The following is an 18,674-nucleotide window of genomic DNA, read 5'->3' on the forward strand; positions in this document are numbered from 1 at the left end:
AGATGTGTCTACAGACTCAGAGCCTAGGTTTTATGGATGTACAGTAATGTAAAATGTCATGGTTATTTTGGTAAGCAGTATAAATGTGCCACATAGATGAATATAACATAAAACAGTAACATTAAATGTCCCATATAGATGAATGTTTCACATTGATAAATGCTCAACTATAACAACTTTATGGAATTTTTGTCAGAGTAGAAACAAGGCAAACATCACATCATTTCCAAAAGTAATAGATTCCCAGTATTCATATAGTAAACGTTGTCAGTGATAAATTTTAATATGCTGGAGCCTACCCTTCATTGTGAGCTGACCCATCCATTGTCATCTCTGTGGAGAGTCTTTATGTCAGGGTTTAGTACTTCTGGTCACTGCACTGTGGTGGTCCTCTGCACACTTTAAATGTGCTCAGCTACTCACAGAGTGTGTACGTGTTGGGCAGCCTCCCTCTGCGAGCTTCTTTTAGTGTGTGTTTAGACGCAGACAGCCAGAAGAAGGTGCTACAGACTTTCTACTACTCCCCCCCATCCACTCCATACATTTAGATGAGAGCCAAGAAGGCGCACGCGACCGCCCTACTTTACACCCCCTACACCAGCTTTGATCTGCCGCTTTAGGCTCTGACCCAAGGGGCCGATCACACGCTCAACAAGTTTTCTGTTGCCAAGCACCTTGTCAGATAACTTGTTCGCAACCGTGTTAAATTAAGCCCAAATTACTCCAACAACTTTCACACTATTTTTGCTCAGAGAGTTCAGAAAAATATATGGGGGCAAGACACTTAAGAAAGGGTTTAAACTATCTATTTCAGAACTTCACAGCCTTCTCACTTGGTTTGCTTCAACAGTTTATAGACACAGGACGGTATGATGCAATTCAATCCAAGTAGTGCCAGAGACATTGTGATACTGTATACATACAGTGGTGTTATGCCTGGAGTTTTACGGGACTTCCTGACTTATTAGCTTTATGAATCTCTTGCATCAGCAAACAGTAGTTCTGTTGAGTCCGGCAATTTTAGGTCATAGGAACAATTAAAAAAAAAAAAAAAAAAAAAAAAAACAGCTTTCAATTCATTCCGGGGTCCCTAGGTATTCACTGTTATGCTGACAAACTTGTTTGAAGCAATAGCACCACACAGTTGCATCCACACAGACAAGAAAACTCAGTTTGTTCCTTCAGTTTTGCAACAGTTTTAACATTAGGTCTGATACAAAGAAAAAATAAATATCCAAGGTGGTCAGGTCCTTTTAATCCACTTGTCATCTGCCTTATGTGCTGAGATGCAATCCCTTGGTAAGCTCTGCTGGATGAGTGGAATGTTGCAACTCGGTTAACTGAAACATAAGAGGGAAGAGAGCAGCTGAAATTGCACCCAGCTGTGCCACAGCACCCAGGTATTTGACACCAGCTGAGACAAATGAGAAAAGAAAATGAAAATGGAAGAAAGGCAGATTTGAAAAAAGGAGCAGCGCTCATAGAACACAAAAAAGCTTAATGAAGCATAGTAGCTGTTAACTTCAGCGCAAACAAATCCTTTGGACAGCCTTTTTTTGGTTGCACATCAGCAGTCTTTGTATTGTAAGAAGATATCACTCATGTCATTAACACCCTTCTTCCCGTATGCTACAAGCCTGCAGCAAGAATTAGCATTCCATAGCTCAGATGCTCCATTCCTGTCACTTAGTGCTGTTAGTGAGCTGCTCCCCTTTCACCATACAAAATGCACTATGGCTTTCCTTGTGTGTAGGCGAGTAGAGCTTTGGCCCATGGGAAGTGGCCTGGTTGATGTAACTGAATTCTCTGGCTCATTGTTACATGGTTGGATGTGGAGAACAGGGGGAGTGGGTTGGTATTGCACTCTATATTTGGCTGAGCCCAGTGGTGACATTGAAATAGCCTGCAGTTGAAAGCCTGAGAGGTGGCACATTTAGATGTATGGTGGAGCTGAGAGATGCCTTCCCCCCTAACTGCTAGTAATCTACACACAATGCAGGGTGTGGGCAGTGATATGTCAGCGGACAAAGACCTTGATGGCTGCAGTATTGAGTGACCCCCAGTTATGTGGCATGTAGATGACTCCTTAGCCACCTGGCACAAAATGCTTGTCTGTCTATACTAGAATGAAAATTGTTGGAGCAAGGAACAACAAATATTCCACGCAAGCAGCGGCCTTGAACCCTAAACAACTGCAGGTCAGGAAGAGCATGAGTGCCACTGTGCATTTGAAACCATGAGTTGAAGCTAATAGAAATAAATGTTAGCTCTTTACTTACAGCTCCTTATGCATAATGACTCTAAACAGCCTCCTCTCTCACATAATTTCAACTGAATTAAAATAGCGTATAAATATGAAGCCAAAAGATTAGAGAATTTGTTTACTGGCTATATTACGGTATATAAATATGTTTTGAATGAGCTCTGAAAAGCCATCCAAAAGATTTTTACTCCACCATCCAACTGTTATTAATATCTTAAATTATGAAAATTCCACAATGATCTCAATAATAAATGTGTCAGGTGTTAGATTGGTTTGCATTCTAGCTGTTTTTCAGAATGGATATCTCATTTTAAGACTGCAGGACAGGTGGAATTGTCAGCATTGTAACCTGAACCTTTGCTCACTGGAACAGCCCAATGCTTTTGATTGATGAGCATGGCTCGCTGGAATCCCTCATACCAAGCAGGTCTTCTCAGAACACAAACAGTGGCATGGTTCAGTGTGAAGCATGCAACAGTTGAGCTAATATCCTTTGCTAGGAAAGTATGTTATCTATTATAATGTGGTATGAGGTAGCACTATAGACTCAGCTGTGCCAGACTGGAGCCAAGTAATTGTCTACACTTGCCACATGAAGTTGATTGCTTAATTACGGTCAGTATCTAATGCCAAATGTTTGTTTGTAGATTTTAATGATAAGTTTTAAATCAAGACATTTAAAACCTAGAGGTTTCAACATAGAGGAAACTCCATCATAACCATAACCACACACACTTTCCTTGCTACCTGGTAGTCTTTTCACTCCTGGGTCATTCTATCTCAAGTGGTCCAATACAGGTTGCTTGACTATTTTTAATTTTCCAATTAATTAAAATTAAATTACTTAACGTTTTAATTTTTATTTAATTGGTTTAACCACAACGGCCATCTTTGTGTCATGGCACAAAACAAATTTTGATTGTACAACTGTTTACGGAAACCTGAACATCTTGGCTCAGGATGGTCCTAGCTCCTTGGAACAAAAACTGAGCACATTACAAGGTACGTGAACATATATAAGCATTTTGCACATTCTTGTTCCTTAGACTTATAACTTATAACTAGTCTTCTTGTTTCTCCTGTGATAAAAACCGTAAGACACTACAGCCCAGAAATCACTTACTACTTTTATCACAGGAGAAACAACACCACAGCTCTGTTTATGACACTGTTCATTTGTAAAACACTGTAATTGGAACAGCAGAGCCAAGGGCACTCCCTGTGAGAGTAAGGTATACTTGCACTCGAACTGTCTGCGTTCATTCTACCAGTCATAAAGGTTTAATATCTGATCTTTCCCATACCAGCGTGAAGAAAAATCTTCGGCTTCGTTATTCTTTCCTACTGTAAAAGTTTCTTTATAAAACTGAAGCTTAAAAATCAGTAAGACCATTTCTCAGAGCTGAAAGCCATGTTTGCTTTTCCTAGCAGCAGTTTTGCCTCCTTTACTCATGATATTTGAGTGACTGGAAGGAAACTGAAATCTCCTTCTTTTTTTTCATAGGGCAGTGAAACAGAAATGATTGGCACACAGCTGACTCTTGAATTCTAGCACTGAGATAGTAAATATACAATATATAACAAAATATATGTTACAATTTTGCCTCCCATAACAAAGAAAACACAATTATGTCTTTAAAAAGTGATGTATGATGTTACAGTGTCTGAGTACAGGTCAGATATCTGCCATCTTCAGCAATTTTCTGATGGCTTGGTGGTGGTTGGGTGCATAAGGAATGGACCTGAAGAGGAGTACTGGGACCTGGTCAACAACTTTGATGAGTGGTGTGCTAAGAACCATCTGCTCCTCAACATGGCCAAGGCCAAGGATATGGTGATGGACTACAGGAGGAAGAGAACCACAACCAGCCCCATTACCACCATGGGTCAGGACGCTGAGCAGGTTGACACCTACTTGGTGTCCATCTCAACAACAAGCTGGACTGGAAGGTCAACTCAGAGGCTGTGCACAAGAAAGGAATGAGCAGACTCTACCTTCTGTGGAAGCTCAGGTCCTTTAATAGACCCGAGCAAGATGTTAGAGATCTTCTACCAGTCTGTGGTAGCTAGTGCAGTCTTCCTTGCAGCAGTATGCTGAGGAGGCAATATTAGAGCTGGAGATGCAAAAAACTGATCAAGTTTCAAGGTGGTGGTGGAAAAGATGACATTAAAAAAGCTCACAGCCTTTCCAGACAAGAGCAGCATCCCCTCCATGACATACTAGTTAAACAGCGGAGCTCCTTTAGTAGAAGACTCATTCAGCTTTGCTGTAGAAATGAGCGGTACAAGAGGTTGTTTTTACCAAGTGCGATAACACTGATAACACTGCAGTGGGACACTACTTGCACTGAGCTAATGTTTACACCCTACTGCACTACTACATCACAGATATATATACAGTATCTCACAAAAGTGAGTACACCCCTCACATTTTTGTAAATATTTGATTATATCTTTTCATGTGACAACACTGAAGAAATGACACTTTGCTACAATGTAAAGTAGTGAGTGTACAGCTTGTATAACACTGTAAATTTGCTGTCCCCTCAAAATAACTCAACACACAGCCATTAATGTCTAAACCGCTGGCAACAAAAGTGAGTACACCCCTAAGTGAAAAGAACCATGACTTCCTGTTTTCCAGATAATGGCACGCAGTATTAAGAATCAAGGGTATGTAATCTTTTGAACTGGGTATAAATATGAGTTAATACACAGGCCAAATTCCCTTAGTCATTTATAACTACATGTAAGACCAAGGAATATAGCTGTGATGTGCAGCAAAAGGTTGTTCAGCTTCACAAAATGGAATATAAGAAAATAGCGCAAGCACTGAAAATGCCCATTTCCACCATCAGGGCAATAATGAAAAAGTTCCAATCAACTGAAAATGTTATGAAACAACCTGGAATTGGATGTGTGTCTATATTGTCTCATCACACTGTGAAGAGGATGGTTTGAGTGACCCAAAAAATCTCCAAGGATCACAACTGGAGCATTGCAATATATAAAAACTCAGCTGCTAGACTTCTTACACATACCAAGCGCTCAGCTCACATTACTCCAATGCTGTCTGAACTGCATTGGCTACCGGCTTCGTTTCACATTAAATATAAAATAATCCTTCTTACATTTAAATCACTTCTTGGTTTGGCACCATACTATCTTAGTGAACTGCTTCCACCCTACAACCAGACCCGCTCTCTCAGGTCATCTGTGCTGAGACTCCTCTCTATCACTAGATCTCATCTCTCTACTATGGGTGGCATTTCTTTCAGTGTTGTAGCACCCAATGGAATTCACTGCCTCTGACTCTTCACAGCATCACATCCATCTCCAAGCTCAAATCCCAACTCAAAACGTATCTGTTTTCTAAGTGATATTTGTCCTAATGTGTTGCTATGCTTTTTCTCTCTGTGACTGTACTGTGTTTTTCATTTTCTGTGTTTGATTGTTAAGTGTTTATGTTTTACTGTATTGATATTGTAAGGCATCCTTGAACTCTGGAAAGGCGCTATATAAATTAAACTTATTATTATTATTATTATTATTATTATTATTATTTTTATTATTATTATTATTACTACTATTTGTAGTAGTAGTAGTATTACAGAAGTTACTTGCGTCTTGGTCAGAAAGTCTCCAAAACTACAATCTGAAGTCACCTACATCACCACAAGTTGTTTGGAAGGGTTTCAAGAAAAAAGCTTCTACTCTCATCCAAAAACAAACTCAAGCATCTTCAGTTTGCCAGACACTACTGGAATTTGACAGGCAGATCCTTCAAGGCATTGTGGAGGGGAGGGGCTTCTGGGCTTCTCAGCAACTCACAACTGGGGTTCCCCAGGGGTCAATTCCTGGGTCCACTGCTCTTTTCCATTTATACTACCTCTGGAGCCTGTGATTAAGTCTCATTGCTTAATACATATATATATATATATATATATATATATATATATATATATATATATATATATATATATATATATATATATATCTTTGCTATGCTGATGACACCCAGCTCTGTTTGTGCTTCCAGTCTGATGATCCATCTGTCTCTGCACGAATCTCTGCTTGCCTGTCTGGCATCTCAAACTGGATGAGAGAACACAACCTTAAGCGCAACTTTGCAAAAACTGAGCTTCTCATCCTCCCTGCCTGCCCCTCAATCAACCACAACCTCACTGTGCAGCTCGGCTCAACCTCAGTCAAGCCAACCAGGACAGCCAGGAGCCTTGGGGTGGCTTTGTATGACAGCCTGACCTTCACAGACCACATTTCAACAACTGCATGATCCCGTAGGTTCATTGTGTATAACATCAAGAAAATCAGACCCTATCTCACTGAACAGGCTACACAGCCACTAGTCCAGACTCTTGTCATCTCAAAACAGGACTACTGCAATGTACTACTCTCGGGCGTCAAAGCCAGCTCCATCAAACCTCTTCAAATAATTCAGAATGCAGCAGCACACCACAGCCAGCCTAAAAGAACCCATGTCACACCCCTCTTCATCTCCCTCCACTGGGTTCCTGTAGCCACCTGCATCAAATTCAAGGCCTTGATGCTCACATACAAGACCTTGTCTGGAACAGCACCCCCCTACCTCAACACTCTCCTTGAGGCTTACATTCCCTCACGCAATCTGCGATTGGTTAATGACCGGCGCTTAGTAGTGCCTACTCAGCGTGGCTCAAGGTCCATTTCCAGAACCTTCAAACTGACTGTCCCTCAGTGGTAGAATGAACTTCCAACTTCAATCCGGACTGCAGAATCTGTCACTATCTTCAAAAACCGCTAAAGAGCCACCTCTTCTGTGAACACTTAACTAAGACCTAACTTGCCCCCTGCCCCCATTATTTAAAAAAAAAATCAAACCTTACTTTTGTGCTTACACCTCTCCACACTTTGCTTTTCTAGAACTCAATTAAACATCTTGTATTGTAGCACTACTTTTATTGTTCTCTGCTTGATATATATCTTTGCTTGTATTTCCACATTTGTAAGTCACTTTGGATAAAAGCGTCTGCTAAATTAATAAATGTAATGTAAATGTAAACTTCAAATGGGATTGGGTTCTATGGTCAGATGAAACCAAAATAGAGCTTTTTGGCAGTAAACACCAGAGGTGCTTTTGGTGCACACAGAGAGGTAGCTATATGGAAAAAGTACCTCATGTGGGCGTGAGTTAAATATGGTGGTTGTCTTTAATGTTTTGGGGCTATATTTCTGCCAGAGGACCTGGACATTTTGTTAGGATACATGGCATCCTGGAATATTAAATATCAACAGATATTAAATGAAAACCTGACTGCCTCTTGCAGAAAGCTTAAAATGGGCCGTGGATGGATCTTCAAGCAGGACAATGACCCAAAACATACATCAAAATCAACACAAAAATGGTTTACTGTTCCCAAAATCAAGGTCTTGCCATGGCCATCCCAGTCTCTGACTTGAAACTCATAGAAAACCTGTGGGGAATTGAATTGAAGAGGAGTTTGCACCAGCGTGGACCTTGAAATTTGAAGGATCTGGAGAGATATTAAATGTATCACTTTTAGTACACTTGCTGTTATAGGTGAATTTCCCTCTGGGATGAATAAAGTGATCGATCTAACTATCAATCTATCTATCGATCTATCTATCTATCAATCAAAGGCATGGACTCACCCAAACTTGACAGTTGAAGATTAGAAGAAAAAATTACCCAGTCTTTTTCAAGATTTCCACTGTCCAGTTTCGGTGAGTCTGTACCCATGATAGTCTCAGATTTATGTATTGGAACAGCAAGGCCAATTTTTCAATTCTTTTGGTTTTACTTATATACTGAAGAGTCAAAAGATTAATATGAATGTGAGCTATTCTTGATATTTACATCTAAATGTGGTAAACAAGTTAGAACATGGCACATTTTGTTTGAACCCACACATTTTTCAAGTGATCAAAAATCTAGGAACATGTGTTTAACATGTGTTTCGTGTTGCCCAGGTGTGCGTTGTTAGATTGATTCTTTAAACAATTAATAGCTCTGGATGTCTAATCTTGGTTTGAGCCCTGGGTTTTACCTGTGAAGACTGCATTTGTTTTTAAAAAGGATAAAGCAACATCAAGAACAGAGAGCTGTCTATTGGACATAAGCAAGCCATTTTGAAGCTGAGAAAAGAGGAAAAATCCATCAGAGCCACTGCACAAACATTGGGAATAGCCAGTACAACAATTTGGAATGTCCTGAAAAATGTCCCAAAAACAACAGTCAGTGACATCACCAACAACCTCCACAGGGCAGGGGTGGATGTATCACAATCCACTGTTTAAAGAAAGCTTCAAGAACAGAAGTATAGTGGCCATACAACAAGATACAAACCACTCATTAGCAGTAAGAATCAGAAGACCAGATTGCAAAGAAATACAGAGATGAGCCACAAAAGTTCTGGAACCAAGATTAACCTATACAACATTGATGGAAAGGCCAAAGTGTGGAGAAAGAAAGGATCTGATTATGATCTAAAACATAGAGATAGTTCATCTGTCAATCATGGTCGAAGTAGTGTGTTGGATTGGGCTTTCATGGCTGCTTCAGGAACAGGCTCACTAATCTTTATTGATGATGTAACTCATGATGCTAGTAGGAGAATAAATTCAGAAGTCCACAGAAACAGTCTGTCCACCAATTTACAGAGAAATTAATCCAATCTAATTGGGAGGAACTTAATCATACTGCAAGACAATGACCCAAAACACACTGCCAACACAACAATGGACTTCGTCAGAGTGGAAAAAAGTGGAAGGTTTTAGACTGGCCAAGTCAATCACTAGACCTTAACCCAAATGAGCATGCATTTCACTTCCTGAAGAAGAGACTGAAGGGAGAACCCCCTCCCCCCCCCCCCCCCCCCCCCAAAAAAAAAAACCCAAACAAACAAAAACAGTAAGAAGCTGTAGCACAAGACAGGAAAAGCATCACAAAAGAAAAATGCAACAGTTTGTTGATATCAGTGGGTCACCGATTTTTAAATATTTAGTGTTATTTACTTTAATTTGCTTTAAGACTATCGGTTCCATACTTTTGCATACCTAAAAGTGGCTGGTCTGCCATCAAAGGTGATGTGTTGTTTAACACATCTACAGTAAGTGTAAATATCAGGAAATGAAAGCTGAAATGATGAAATTATAATCTATTCTCTCATATTCAGATATACCAAGCTGTTCTTGTGAGCTCGGGAACTGGTCAATGCTACACTTTCATCTATCTGATCAAAGCTCTCTCCTCTCTTTTTTCTCCTTTCAACACAAAGTTCAAATGTTGGATACTATGTGCTCTTGAACAGGATAGAAATATTCCCAAGAGCAACTCATCAGTCCTTCATGTGTGGAAATGTATTGAGCAGGCTGACTTCAGTAAAGTGTGAGGTTCAGTCTTGCTGTATAATGTCTGATTTTCCTCCCTGTAATCCACCTCTCTCTAAATAAAACACTGGGTTCATTTATCTATCCTTTCATTTCAGTATAAATTCAAGTTTAAAAAACAAATGACTCACAAACACACATCATATACATTAAAGATTTCTTTTGTTAATCATGCTGTATCTGAAAATATTTTCCTTTCTTGCATGCTCTTGCATGAATATGGCCATGCTAGTATGAGAGGTTGTTTGCATAGAAAAATGTACAGGCCTATAGTTCTTACCTTACCTGTGGCAGAACCCAGAATGGCTAAAGCAATAGTTCCAAAAGCTTTACTTCTTCCAGTTGACTGTAAAACTCTCTCCTTGTGGCGACGTATTGCTTAATGTACCATGTGAGCATATTCACACTGCTCTCAAGTGCAACTGTACTCTCTGAACCACCTGTCTGTTGAGTGATCCTCATCGTCACACCGACATTAACCTATAATGCAGATGTGTGTGAAGGCCATAAAGGCCAAATGAGCATACTCAAGTATAAAAGGACTAATATAGTAAATGTCTTGATATACTAAGGAACTTAACAGTATTGAGCAGTTCTGGTGTTGGCTCAGATTCAAATTTACTGTAATATAGGGGAATGTACAGTGTGAGAAGCATTAAGTCTCCGATTTCATACACTGTTGAGTGTGTAGTATCCTTCATAAGCCAAGAGGAAGTGTGAAGTGAGATGAGTTAATGAAGAAGATCAGACACTTTTGGGAGGAACTCATTTCCAATGTTTCTTTAAAGGTTTTTGTGCAAAATGCTCTATGTGTATATCAGTCATTTTGTATTTTTATTTATATATGTTTCTATATACTATATGCAAAATCATCCAACAGTGGCAGTTTCTTTGTTAGTTATTGATTATTCATTACTACATCTTACAATGAACTAAGGTCATCTTTCACAGAAGTGCATTTGACAGCCAGTTTGAATAGCCAACCCCTGAGGTCTCCCAGTAAAAATACCCTGAAGCTATTTTGGAAAAGTATAATATTTTGAGGTGAACTCAGCTGAGAAGTGTCCTGTCCATATGAGTCTTCTAATTTCTCCTTGACACTCAAGAACCTATAGTGTCACCATCAGACGATGAGGGCCTTTAATAACTGGACACTTGATCCATGGTTACTGAAGGGGGGGGTGAACATACCTCACAAGACACAACATATTAATCATACAGATAGGACAGGTCTGATCCAAGGGACAGAGGAAAGGGGATTCATCATGTGAAGACAGATGTCTCTGAAATACTGTGACATCAAAAGGTGCCGATGGCAAATGTAGTCCGAAATACTTGTACATATTTCTAGCTTGAGAATAGCTTTAATGTAAGAAAGAGTGGTTGGGAAGTGGGGAGTAGGGATTTTGTCCATGGATGGATATACAGTATCTGGAATTAGTCCAAATTCAATGTTAAAAGGAAATTCTCTCTCTCTCTCTCTCTCTCTCTCTCTCTCTCTCTCTCTCTCTCTTTCTCTCTCAATAAATCAATAAATCCTACCTCACAACTCTGCTTAATTGATTTTTTTTTAAAGAAGAAACCTAATGACTTGTTTTGGAAATTCAATCCCCCAAAAACAGGATTCTACAGCTATTGATTTGATTTCAGTTCAGTGCACAAGCAAACACTGAACCTGTTTGCTTGGAGTTCCTGTCAATAATTAACTTATAGGTGTTGACCAGTGGTAACATGAAAATATACCAGCAGCGGTCATCACTAGTGTCATCACCAGGCAGGCATATGTATTTCCCTGGTAAACTCTACTTATGGGTTGACCCTGGTGTGTCTGCGGTTGATCAGTAGCAAGCACAGAGGCTGAGTGAGAGAGGTGGTGAAATGTAACACTATTTCAAGTCTGACGTGTGCAGTCTTTGAAGTCTGAACTACCAGATCTACTTTTATGCCGATGCTGTCATCTGCCGACAACTATATGCTGAGACATCAGTTGTATATCTCTCAAGCATTTTTGGACTTATCTCAGTTATCTCCCCTAGAGGTGGATAGAAAGATAGAAGGTTTAAAATAAGAGCGGGCACAGGAGTGGAGAAGTGGAGGTCAGAATAAGACCAGCAGCTGATGGAGTCAGGAATTGTTGGGCATGCCTGCCATATTTTCCATTGCTTGAATAATGCTCCTACTGTATTGTTGTGAGTAAAGTGGATCTAGGTTGGAGGAAGTGTAGTTATTGTCTTTCTCCTAGAATTCTCTTAGTCAGAATCATGCTTTAAAATCAGGTGGTAGGTGGATGGGGGGTTGATTGACCTGTCTGTCATTATTGTTTATGACCAGATGCATGTACAGCTGCAGTGCTGTCATTAGCCCAAATGAGGACCAGCTCAGTACAACCTGCTGATTGCTGATGGGTTCTGATAAGTGTTGTATAATGAGTGCTAATGAATAGCTACCTATTTAGTGATCCCTGCTGGCATGACTAAGGGCTGCTGAAGTCATTTTTAGAGTAGCATTAATTTTTGGAACCAACACAATGGGTTCTGATTTGCACCAAGGATAATAAGCTAATAAAGACACAGTTATGAGGTAGATAGAACTGTTGGTGTGCTATTGATGTGATAAATGACCAGAGGTTTCTGATGATTAACTATGATCCTGTATTCTGTACTCCAGACTGTGTGTAACTATGTTTAATCATATCAAAAGAACATTCAGATTTCTTATCAGACTGACTAATGGATTTAAATAATACTGCATTTCTCAACACTCCTAAGCAAAAAATGCAATTGATGTTTATAGCAATTAGCTTAATTGGTTAAATTATGATTTTCAGAAAATAGAAAGGACTATTTAATGACAGCGTAATATAAAACATAACTACTAATAAGTGACAATAGATTACAGAAGAAATGGGGACAACAATAAATGCAGTACGAGATTCTCTGGTCAACTATCAGTAAGTTTTGATATGCTGAGCTCTTATCAATTACGGTGTATGTGGTTTTTTTTTTTGTTTTGTTTTTTACCTCCCTGATGATGATATTTTGAGCATCTCAGGAAATTGGAAATGCAATTCAATTAGCCCTGGCTTACTGAGACATGACACATGCATTTTAATTAGTACTGTACATATACAATGGTGCTTGAAATTTTGTGAACCTTTTAGAATTTTCTATATTTCTGCGTAAATATGAGCTAAAACATCATAAGATGTTCACACAAGTCCTAAAAGTAGATAAAGATAACCCAATTAAACAAATGAGCCAAAAATATTATATTTGGTTGTTATTGCAGAAAATTATCCAATATTTCATATCTGTGTGTGGCAAAAGTATGTTAACCTTTTCTTTCAGTATCTGGTGACCCCCTTGTGCAGCAAAACCTGCAACTAAACATTTCCAGTAACCGTTGATCAGTCCTGCACATTGGCTTATATGAATTTTAGCCCATTAATCAGTACAGAACAACTTCAACTCTGGGATGTTGGTGGGTTTCCTCACATGAACTGCTTGCTTCAGGTCCTTCCACAACATATCTCTTGTATTAAGGTCTTTGACTTGGCCATTCAAAAACATTAACTTTATTGTTCTTTATCCATTTTTTGTAGAGTGACTTGTGTATTTAGGGTTATCATCTTGCTGCATGACCCCCTTTCTCTTGAGATTCAGATCTGTCCATGATCTGAATCTCAGATGACATTTTCCTTTAGAATTCTCTGGTATACTTCAGAATTAATTTCTCCATCAATGATGGCAAGCCAACCTGGTCCAGATGCAGCAAAACAGGCCCAGACCAATATACTACCACCATCATGTTTCACAGATGGGATAAGATTCTTATGCTGGAATGCAGTGTTTTCCTTTCTCCAAACAAAACACTTCTCATTTAAACCAGTTCAGTCTCATCCATCCACAAAACTTTTTTTCCAGTAGATTTCTGGCTTGTCCATGTGATCTTTAGCAAATTGCAGATAGGCAGCAATGTTCTTTTTGGAAAGCAGAGGCTTTCTGCTTGTAAAACTGCCCTGCACACTTCAGTCTTCTCCTGATGGTGGCTCATGAACATGAACATTAGCCAATATGAGAGAGACCTTTAATTGCTTAGAAGTTACCTCCTGGACTATTACACATCTTGTTCTTTGAGTGATCTTTGTTGCTGGACTACTCCTGAGGAAGTTAACAATGGTCTTGAATTTCCTCCATTTATACACACATCTGTCTGACTGTGGCTTGGTGAAGTCAATTTGTCTGACTGTGGTAACAACTCAGCAAAATTCTGGAAAGTGGTAAAGTTGTGAATAATAAAAAGAAGATTTGTAATGCTTTTAATGATCATTTTATCAAATCTCTTTGTTTGATCAATTCAATAGCGTGGATGAGACACTAGAGGCTCAAGAAAATGTCAGTATCACTATTACGGATGAAGAGAGGATCTTCTATCCAAGAAAAGTTTCTTCCTTCTCTTTCAGACCAATTAACCGTCATGAAGTTCTACATGCTTTGTGTAATTCCAAATGGATGAAAAGCTCTTTGGGTGCAGACCAGTTAGACCCTTATCTCTTAAAGCTCACTGCACCCATCATTGCTGAGCCTTTGACACAATTTTTTAATTTAATGCTCTATGGTTCAATTCCAAAATTTTGGAAATCAGCCTTAGTGACTCCTCTACATAAAGGAGGAAATACAAGTGATCTGAAAAACTATAGACCTATCTCCAAACTCCCATGTCTAGCAAATATGTTAGAATCTTTTGTGAATGAACAGCTCCGTACTTTCCTGTCTACAAATGCTATTTAAGTCTTTATCAGTCTGGGTTCAGAGCTGGCCATAATACCATTACAGCAGCGACTGTTGTTGTAAATGATGTAATTTCTTCTCTTGATAGCAAGAAACATTGTGCAGCTTTGTTTATTGATTTGTCAAAGGCTTTTGTCACAGTTAATCACAGACTACTTCTGGATAAAGTGGCCTCTCTGGGTTTCAATGAAGCATCCTTTAAATGGTTTCAGAGCTACCTCTCTGACAGACCACAGTGCATAGATGCTACAGGCTTGAATTCAGAGGTTTTAAAATTAGAAAAGGGTATGTCCCAATGTTCAGTTTTAGGCCCAATGTGGTTTACATTGTATATTAATTGTATATTAATTGTACATTGTATATATCTGTGCCTCAGTAGACAACTGCAAAGTACATTTCTATGCAGATGATACTATTCTTTATGCTTATGCGCCATCTGTAGAGCAAGCGGTGTCAAACCTTCAACGTGCATTTGGCTGTGTGCAGAAATCCCTGAAGAATCTCAGATTAATTCTAAATGAGTCAAAGACTAAAAATATGCTATTTAAAAGGTCCAGAAAATGTGATCATTACGCTTACAGTATTTGTTCCCTGAATAGGACCCAAACTTTTTTGTATTGTGTTACAACTTACAAATATCTGGGCATTTGGCTAGATGATAAACTATAATTTAAAACACATGTGCTTGAGCTCACAAAGAAGGTGAGAATTAAACTGGGTGCACTGTACAGGATTAGGTCATGCTTTTCTTTAGAAAACAGAGTGACAATTGTTCAGTAAACTATAATGTCAGTCCTAGATTATGGTGATATTGTGTATATGCACACAACCCAATCCACACTGAAATCACTTGAAGCATTTTACCACAGTTCTCTATGTTTTATTACTGGGGATAGTTTTATAACTCATCATACTCATAGAACTAATGAACTCTATCAGAATGTGGGATGGTCTTCTCTCAGTGATAGAAGGTAAAGACACTGCTTCCTTTTTATTTACAAGGCATTTTTAAGCAAGTTACCCTTCTACCTTACTTCTCTCTTAAAAGTCAATTTATAAAAAAGGAATTTATATCTCTTGAATCTCCCCAAATTAACACTGAGCTTGGAAAATGAGCTTTTAGGGTTTTTTTTGTACCAAATAAATGGAACAAATTACAACAGGTATTATAACAGTGTGTGTCAGTAGATCGCTTTAAGTGTATGATAGGTGATATGATATTTTTGTAGTACATTGTAGTACGGTATATTTTTGTTATTTATTTATTTATCTTTATTTGGACTTTTTCTTCATTTTATTGTTATTATTGTTGTTATTATTATATATGGCATATCCTTCTTTTTCTGAATGTAGGCTAGTATGAATGTGAACTCAGGGCATTGCTGTAAAAGACCTTTATGTTCAGTCAGTTTTTCCCTGAACAAACAATGGTAAAAATAAAAAGTCCTTTGATAGATCCCTGTTCATAAAATAAAACAGGGCACTCACTCACATCCTGTTTATTGAAAACACCTGACTCTATTTTCACATTCAAATGAACTGCTAATCTTAGAGGATCACATACTTTTGCCACTCACAGATATGTAATATTGGGATGATTTTCCTTAATAAATAAATGACCAAGTATAAGAATTGTGTCTCATTTGTTTAATTGGATTCTCTTTGTCTACTTTTAGGACTTGTGTGAACATCTGATGATGTTTTAAGTCATATTTATGCACCAGTACACCTGCACATTCATGCAGTTATCTATCCCAGGGGTTTCCAAACTTTTCCAGGGCAAGGCCCCCCAAATGGCATTAACATTTGACTGAGGCCCCCCTTTTGCAAGATGTCTTTAAAACACATTAAAAATACAGACTTCTGAATATATCCCCCCTTTTTTTATTTATTAATAATTACATCTTACATCTTTACATTACATTACATTAGGAATTGATTGTGTGTGTGTGTGTGTGTGGTTGCCTGAGAGTGAGAATTTATTTTTCACACCAAATTGTAGAGGCCCCTGGACTCCCCCTGGTGGCCCCCACTTTGAAAACCACTGATCTAATCAGCCAATCGTGTGGCAGCAACACAATGCAAAAAATCATGCAGATATATGGCAAGAGCTTATTATTTACTGCTCACATCAGAATGAAGAAAAAGTGTGTTATCTGTGTGACTTTGATTGTGGCATGGATGTTGGCAAGGGCTGGTTCAAGTATTTCAGATACTGCTCATCTCCTGGGAATTTCACACACATCAGTCTCTAGATTTTACACAGAATGCTGTGGAAAAAAAAAACATTGAGTGAGTGACAGTTCTGTGGGTGGAAACACAAGAGAGGTCAGAGGAAATTGGTTTGAGCTGCCAGGAAGGATATAGTAAGTCAAATAATCACTCTGTACAATAGTGGTGAACAGAAAAGCATCTTCAGAGATTTCTTGCATGTACAGTCTGTTTCCAATCGCCCACAACATTTAAATTGGTTTCAGGCTTTGAGTAGGCCATTCCATAACCCTCGTTTTTTGGATTTGCTAGTGTGCTTAGGATCATTATCCTGCTGAAAGGTCCACTTTTAGACAGGTGGCCTCACATTATATTCAAGCACTATTTGATATTATGCAGAATTCATAGTTGAATCAATGAATGCAAGCTGTCCATTCCCTGAGGCAGCAACGCAGCCCAAAATCATAACATTTCCACCACCTTGCTTCACAGTTGGTATGAGGTGCTTCTCCTGAAAAGCTGTTTTTGGTCTGCGCCAAACATGTCTGCTGTTACTGTGGCCAAACAACTCTATGAGTCGTTTGCCCAGAGCACATTATTCCAAAAGGCCTGGTCTTTGCCCATATTCTCATTGGTGAACTGTATTAATGCAAAGACTTTTTCCTGGCACGCCTCCCATGCAGGTCAAATTTGTGCAATCTCTTCCTGATTGTAGAAGCATGCACTTTGACACCAACAGTTGCAAGACTTAATAGCAGATCCTGTGATGAAATTTTTTGGGGACTTCTTTTTGCATCTGACGGTCTGCTCTTGGGCTGAATTTTCTAGGACGGCCAGTCCTGGACAAATTGGCAGTCATTTCAAATAATTTATAGATTACCTTCCTTACAGTGGAATGATGTATTTCAAATAATTTGGAGCTCTTTTTAAATCCCTTGCCAAACTCATAGGCATCCACAACCTTTTTGTGAAGGCCTTACAGAACTCTTTAGATCTTGGCATGACGACACCACACACCTCAATAGCAAAGGGAACACCAGACACTAGATATAAAAGGGGTATAAATAAGACAGGTTCCACCTGCACTCCCTAAGCAGGTTCTAATCACTGGCACCTGATCTTAAGCACCTGATTCTTATTTTATGGATTTGAAGGTGTGATAAATGTAGGGGTGTACTTAATTTGTACTTAATTTCATGTGTCTGATCTGTTTTTTGTTAATTTAGTAAGAATTACTACAAAATGTCAATTTTATGTGTCATTTGATAGAGTGTATCAACTTTATTAATAGGCACTGTTTCAAAGAGGATCAAATGTTTGCTTGTCCAAATATCTAAAAAAAAAAAAAAAAAAAAAAAAAAGCCAAGAATTTCCATGGTGTGTATTTATTTTTTCTGTACGTTTGGCTGTACGTTTTACAGAAGTGCTATTCAGAGGTAAATTACTAAATTAATCCATCACCTAATTACACAAAAGGATAAGAGACTAGCTGTATTATGACTCACACAGTTCATGCCATAAATACTGGCAGTTATCCTCCCCTTGTGGCTTCACTTGGTATTGCCAGTGGTTTCGAAATAGAGAAGTACAAAATATTTTTTAATACAAAGCCACATTTAAAAAACAATAAATCATCACCGGAAGGAAATTACTTAATCAAACAGCACCACAAAATAGTTTAGAAGAAATATTCAGATTTTCAACTGTCTTTCAGATCTTTCAGGACAGTCATGGTTTTAAATAGCACAAGTTTTACAAGAAATAACAAAGAAACGCATTTAAAAGAGAAAAAAGACCCATTTCAAAAGTAGCCTTTGGTCATAGATTATTTTAGTTATTTGAGACATGTCTGTCCTTGAAAGGCCACACTCCTTCTGACGAACTGTAATGTGCTATTATGGAGATCATATGGCAGCACATCGTTGTCCTCAGGCAGAAAGTATGGCTGTTTCATCTCTATGATTCATATTAGTAAGACAGATGCCCTTCCATACGCTTCTTTG

The 18,674-nt window shown here is 38.6% G+C and overlaps 1 protein-coding gene across 3 annotated transcripts in view; it reads right to left on the bottom strand.

The window, feature by feature from the left end:
- Positions 1-10,077, bottom strand: part of dlk2 (delta-like 2 homolog (Drosophila)) — a 31,613-nt gene extending 21,536 nt beyond the window's left edge. Inside the window, exons 1-2 of one of the 3 annotated variants that reach the window (XM_047154322.2) lie at positions 9,956-10,063; positions 300-1,340 (exon numbers count right to left, since the gene is read on the bottom strand). In XM_047154322.2, the coding sequence (XP_047010278.2) occupies positions 300-331 (32 nt within the window). In that variant the 5' untranslated portion in view covers positions 332-1,340; positions 9,956-10,063. Of the gene's footprint in view, positions 1-299; positions 1,341-9,950 lie in introns of all 3 variants that reach the window. The other 2 variants (XM_017464136.3, XM_047154323.2) reach the window with 2 other exon arrangements.
- Positions 10,078-18,674: the final 8,597 nt, after the last annotated feature.

This window comes from Ictalurus punctatus, chromosome 3 (genome assembly GCF_001660625.3).
Source record: "Ictalurus punctatus breed USDA103 chromosome 3, Coco_2.0, whole genome shotgun sequence".
Lineage (NCBI taxonomy): Eukaryota > Metazoa > Chordata > Actinopteri > Siluriformes > Ictaluridae > Ictalurus > Ictalurus punctatus.